The following is a 6,000-nucleotide window of genomic DNA, read 5'->3' as shown; positions in this document are numbered from 1 at the left end:
TCCATTTAGCTTATTTACATTTACACCTGTGTGTATTTATCTGCACTATTGGGTTTAATTAAATACTTGGAAGAAAAATGAAGAGAAAAAAGTGAAGGACTGAGAAGTACTCGTCCATTTTAGCCTTCAAATCATTTGCATGATAGAAAGGGAAAGAAAATCAAGGATATGAGAATGACCTGACATAGCAGAGTTAATTTAATTTCATAGCTTGTTAGTGCTTTATTGGCAAGAATTGCTTTCTAATTAAGCAACCAGGTCAGAACAAAAACCTGCAGCCACTGCGGCTCTCCAGGACTGGGATTGAGGACCCCTGATCTATACTGTTGATCCCATCATCATCTGTGTCCTGTGGACCACTGGGGTGTGTTCAGCACCCCAAACCCAGACAGCCACAAGTTTGCCACACACATTTATTCCTGCAGTGTTGCACTCCCTCTAGTGTCCCAGAGGAGATATTGCCTCAGCGATCCGCTCTCCCCTGGTCCTTCCATTCCATTGGCATGCCGGCCATTTAATGGCTGTAGCCACCCGTCACAGTCCATGCGATTTTCACTTGTGTTGTGCTTTGAAATATTCTGTCGAATCAAAACTCTACCGCCGAGTCGGATTTGTGTTACATACGGAGCAAACAATGATGGATGCCAGTGACTTTTGTCAGCTTCAAGTTTCAAGGCTTCTTCGGTTTTCACGGAGGCGGACCAACACATCTGTCCACGTCCGTATCACTAAACGCATCGAAACTTCCCAAAATATATAAAGAGAGACACAAGCCGCTTCTTAAGGACTTCCAATTTCGCATCACTTCCTATCGGCAAGACAAAATGTGCAGCCCACCATGAAGAACTCTGAGGCACTCGGTTTGCCTCGCTCTTCAAACTCCAACGTCAGAATTACCATCACCCAGCTTGTCTGCTCAACAGATGAAGTACCTTTGGCTGCCACGGGGCATGCGAAGACACCCCAGACTTTAAGAAATAACAATAAATTAGCTTAATTAGGCAAATTGTGTCTAGCAAGTCACTGTTAACAAGTGGGAAATAAAAAAAAAAAAAGTGTCAGAGGGAACTAATGAACTGCTATTCTAACCTCATTTGTCAAGTGTCAAACGTACAGTAAATAAAGGAAAATGAAGAAGGAAGTCGAGTTTATTCTTACATTAGTTCAGTGGAGAAGTCTTTGCCCAGGGGAAGATGAATCTGAAGAATTAAGTATCTCTGGATCAGACCGACTGCAATATAAACAAAGAGAGGAGGATTAAAATGGGCACTCGTACCATTAAAGAACTGATCTGAGCACAACTGTAAAAACCATCACACGTAATTAAATGATGAGCAGGTCGGAACACTCTCAAAGCAGATGTGGAACGCAGCCTGTCCGGGCAGCATTAGGTGCAAGGAAGCAGGCCAGCCTGGTATGGCATATATCGGGGCACTGACGGTGGTCCGGGTCGGCTTCATGCGCTCTCCTCCATTGCATCGATATTCATGAACCGAGATGAGCCGGGCAAATGAGGACACCAAGGGGTGAGTCAAGCTTTTATTAAGAAATCCAATCCAAAAAACATACAAAGTGCAATTTAAAGCAGTGAATCAAATCTTCTCTTTTAAATAAATAACCCATAAAATCATAAAACTTGTGGAGGTTAAAAATAGTGAAAGTAAATTATCCAATCAAAAAACACGGGTAAAATCCAAAGACAGTTTTGTAAAAAAAAGAGCCCCAACGCTTCCCTCTCAAACATGGCGTCTCCTCCCCTTATCCTCTCCGGACCTCGTAGTAAGAGGAGATGCCCACCGACAGGTACGGCCCAGGCTCAGGTCCCTTTTACGAGGCCTGCAGCAATCATGGAATGCCACGCCAAGTCACACACTTGTCTCCCGCCACCTGTCCCTTGAAGTCGGCGGGAGACCCCGCATAGCGGGCCACTCCCACTCCCCAGCATCGTTCTACAGCAATGTCCCTTCATCGGCTCCAGGCTCCTCTGCCAGAGGCTCACTCACGACCACCTGCCCCTCGCTTCTTTTCCGCACAGGCGCTCTCTCTCTCTCTCTCTCTCTCTCTCAAGCTTGCCTCTCGCTCTTTCCCTCATTTTAATCTTCACATATGTAAAAAAGAGAAGAATGAAATATAGGTAAAGTATTGCATCATCCAAAAATTCGATAGAGATTTTGATGACTCTCGATGTTTTAGACCTACCTGACTTTCTCGTATATGAAGTATAGGGAAAGTATTAGTAATAGTCCAAAAATTCGATATCGAGATTGATGAATCGCAACGTTTTAGACCTCCCAGAATTTCTTGTATACGAAAAAAGTATTGGAATCCTCCAAAAATTCCACTTCGAGATTTTCACGAAGCTCAACGTTTTAGACCTTGCCGACTCCATAGCTCGAAAGCTACTTTTGGAATTATGTCTGTGTGTGAACACAATAACTCAAGTACGCTTTCACTTCGGTCAACCTCATTTTGCATACAAGTATTCGGTACTAAACATAGATTTCTATCAACTTTTGGGCTATTTCCATTAACTGGAAGTGGTACTGTACCTTTTATTCATGCAGCTGCAGAGTCCAATTTGTTCAACTTTAATTGCTAATAATTGCTCAATATATTAGATTTTTTGTTGACGGTTCTAACGTACAGAATATAAAAATATAATCGTTGTCTTGCGGTTTACTCCTCAAATATCCATTCCCATATCCGAGTATATGAGAAAGTCTACTCCCGATTTTTCTTCCTCCTTTCTGTATTTCTTCCTTTTTCTATTTTATAATTCCACCCTCTTTTTTTTCCTTTTCTGTGTGACTGGGTGCAGGTGTGAATATGCCGTTTCCTCGGAGGTGCGAATGAGGCATCTGACCGATCTGGCCGCCTCCGCAAGATCAGTCAAATACCCAAACCAACCCCAGAGTGAAGCGCACTCGCAAACACCGGCACAAACCCCGGATACGATTACTTATTAATGAGATTTCTTTCGGTAGAGGATGTGAAACCTGGTGAACTTAACTGAAGGATGTTGCCTTGGGCAGAACTGAGAGCCGTTTGGGGTTCTTTACGGTACCCGAAGTCATCCCACACTTTGGCACGTGCAGATCCATAGCCGATATCCAAATGTCGGTCTTCCCTGAAGAGGGCATTTGCCATGTCGATGTGGGGTTTGTGTTGTGCGATGTGAAAGAAGTGAACAGATTGGCGAATGGATTAAGAGAAGTGAACCGGGGTCACTTCCTGCTTTGGGTAGTAGCCAGGATCTGATCACTCCTTTGGGTGCCCTCAGCAAGGGTGTCTGATGCTGAAAGACCCCAAAACCCCAGGTCACATCACGGATGAAGAATCTAGGTGTATCAATAGATGTATGTTATGACCATTTATACAAGTGCACCACTCAAGAATCGCTAACAACATTAAATATTAATTTCTGTAACCAGTGCAGCTTCTTATATCTTACGCTGTGCTTTTCCAGGTCATAGGCTTAGAAAATGAAGCAGCTCATCAGCATCATTGTACGGCACCCCGCATTACGTCAGGGGGAAACATACAGAATGCATAACATGAGGATTTCTGAGATAAGGAATCAGATCCCGTTACAAACAATTATTCCCACAGTAGATCTGAGAAAGTAAGAGTTGTAATTTAAAGTACGCATCTATTAACAGCTCTGAAATAGCACCTTACCTGTAAAACAGAAGAGCACCTTTTAATTAATCACCTTCTGCTCGGGGGAAAAGATTGGAGAGAAAAAAAAAAATAAGCCAATAAAAACATTTTCTGCATGATGGCAAGCTTCCTGCATTAAATATGATAGTCTACCACATATTCCGTTTGGCATTACTTATTTCACAAAAGTATATTTTAGATGAGTTATTAAAAATATGATACAAGGAAACAGGACTCTGGTGGATATAACCATTTTATAGACATGAGGATCTGCTCATGGTTGATAGACTGCAGCACGTCAAGCAGCGCCCAATGTGCCGAATCGTTGCTGTTCACCAAGCTGCTCTAACCTGCTGTTGCAGAGAACTACCCGTTCAGCCCACTAGAGGGAGCCACAAGTAAAGCAAAAGGAGTTTCTCCAACCACAGGTCACAATGCAGCACAAAGTGAATCAAGAAGGTAACTCAGAGATGTTGTAAAAGTTGCAAATAGTTCTGCCATTTGTGCCACAGGCCTTGTTGGTAAACAACCTTTTTTTTTCCATTCTTCTTGTAGGACTGACAACAGCAATGGGGTAATTCAGTGGCTCTTCAAATCGTTCTCTATGCAGCTTTCAGTTCATTCAAAATGTTACTGCAAGAATCACTTACAAGAACTATAAAGTACAAACTCATAACGCCAATCCTCGAGTCCTTGCATTTGCTCCCAGTTCAGCATTGACACCGGAACTACTCACGTCACCCAACAAGTTGGGCTTCCTGAAAAATGTGTAGTGATTGTGACAAACAGCTTCCAAGCTGAACACAAATTTAATCTGAAAATAACTAACTATCGTGTAGGGCTTTGAAGGAAAAAACAAATTAAACTTGAATTTAGGGTGTTATATCGCTTATTGATGCTGACAAATTGCATTAAGGCCGATTTATACTTCTGCATCAAGCCTCGAGTCACATGCAGAGCCATTTCTCCTCTAAACATGTTTCTCATTGTCGAAAAGGTTGATTTTCGCCTTCTTCTGACCACACTACATTCTTCCAGTAATCCACCGGCATCTCTAATGGTCACTCAGTAAACTTCAAACGAGCTTCAATGTGCCATTTCTTCCGTAATGGGAGTTTTGAAGGGTCAACACGCATGGATACAGTGATGGTGAAGAGCGCTTTCACTATTGAAGACTGTATCTGCTGCTCCCATTTCTTTCTGGGACTCTCTTCAATTGATCCTTGGCTCTCGTGAGCTACTCTTCTAATGTTCTTCTTTTTACAGAAGCTCCGTACTCCTTACTACTTTTTCATTTTGTTCCTGAACTTCATATTTATCTACTTAAAAATAAATTTATTTATATAGGACAGTTTCATACAAAAAAAAAATGTAGCTCAAAGTGCTTTACAAAATGAATAGAAAAATAAGACACAGTAAGAAAACAAAATAAGTTAACATTAATTAACATAGAATAAGTAAGGTCTGATGGCCAGGGTGGACAGAAAAAAACAAAAAAAGATTTTTTAAATTTACATTTTTTTTTTTTTTTTTTAAAAAAGATTCTGTAAAAAGCCAAATATTCTCCTGGAGACAGATAAAATTCTAAGAAAGGACATTGATATATTCATATTTAGGATTAGTGGAGGATTCTCTTCTCTACAAGAGAAAAGCTAAACACACAGGTTCAACTGAGCAGAAGTATTAACCCTGGCCCCAACACACACATACACACAAAAAACTAAATATCCCAAAATGTCAAAAATGCTTTGTTGGATTTGAGAGAATTTTGCGGACGTTATAGAAAAAATGAGCCATCCTGCGTTTCTTTTATTTGTTGATATTTATTAACATAATTCTAATCTATATGATGCTCCATGCTGCGCTGCGAGCGTGTTTTGTGACTTAGCAGTTTAGATTACATGTTTAAATGAATCACCTGTTGCGCCATCTAGTGGTGGAATAATTATTCTGACTGGCCATTTGGAAATCGTGCGACGAGCTCCTGTGCATGGCTGGATGATGATGCGATAGCGCAAGATCAGTGCTAAGATTCGTACTTCAGTATTGATACTAGTTTTCAGGCCTCAGTACCAAAATAAATGCAAAGCAAAATAATGGATAATTCTAAACACCCAAAAAAAAAACTACATTACAGCCTCCTTGGGGAGTGAAGCCATCGGCACCACACAATGCATTGCTTCCTTCTTAATAGCCATGAGGTTCCAATCATTTTGTAACCACAGGTGGTCACATAGCTTATCATCATCTGTGGTTTTGGTTTCATCTTGTCTACAAAATGGACATTAATCAATGTCAAGGGAATCTGGGGGTAAAGTAAGCTGCTCAACATTCACTTCC

General features: G+C 41.2%; 1 protein-coding gene across 6 annotated transcripts in view; it reads right to left on the bottom strand.

Annotated features, from left to right (window-relative positions):
- cfap20dc (CFAP20 domain containing) overlaps positions 1-6,000 on the bottom strand; it is a 235,012-nt gene that overhangs the window by 207,563 nt on the left and 21,449 nt on the right. For all 6 annotated transcript variants that reach the window (XM_039772543.1, XM_039772544.1, XM_039772540.1 and 3 more), the window contains exon 5: positions 1,159-1,231. In XM_039772543.1, coding sequence (XP_039628477.1) covers positions 1,159-1,231 — 73 coding nt within the window. The remainder of the gene's footprint in view (positions 1-1,158; positions 1,232-6,000) is intronic.

The sequence above is a fragment of the Polypterus senegalus genome, chromosome 12 (genome assembly GCF_016835505.1).
Source record: "Polypterus senegalus isolate Bchr_013 chromosome 12, ASM1683550v1, whole genome shotgun sequence".
Lineage (NCBI taxonomy): Eukaryota > Metazoa > Chordata > Cladistia > Polypteriformes > Polypteridae > Polypterus > Polypterus senegalus.
The sequence above is the reverse complement of the archived record's forward strand: the minus strand, read 5'-3'. Positions and strand labels throughout refer to the sequence as shown.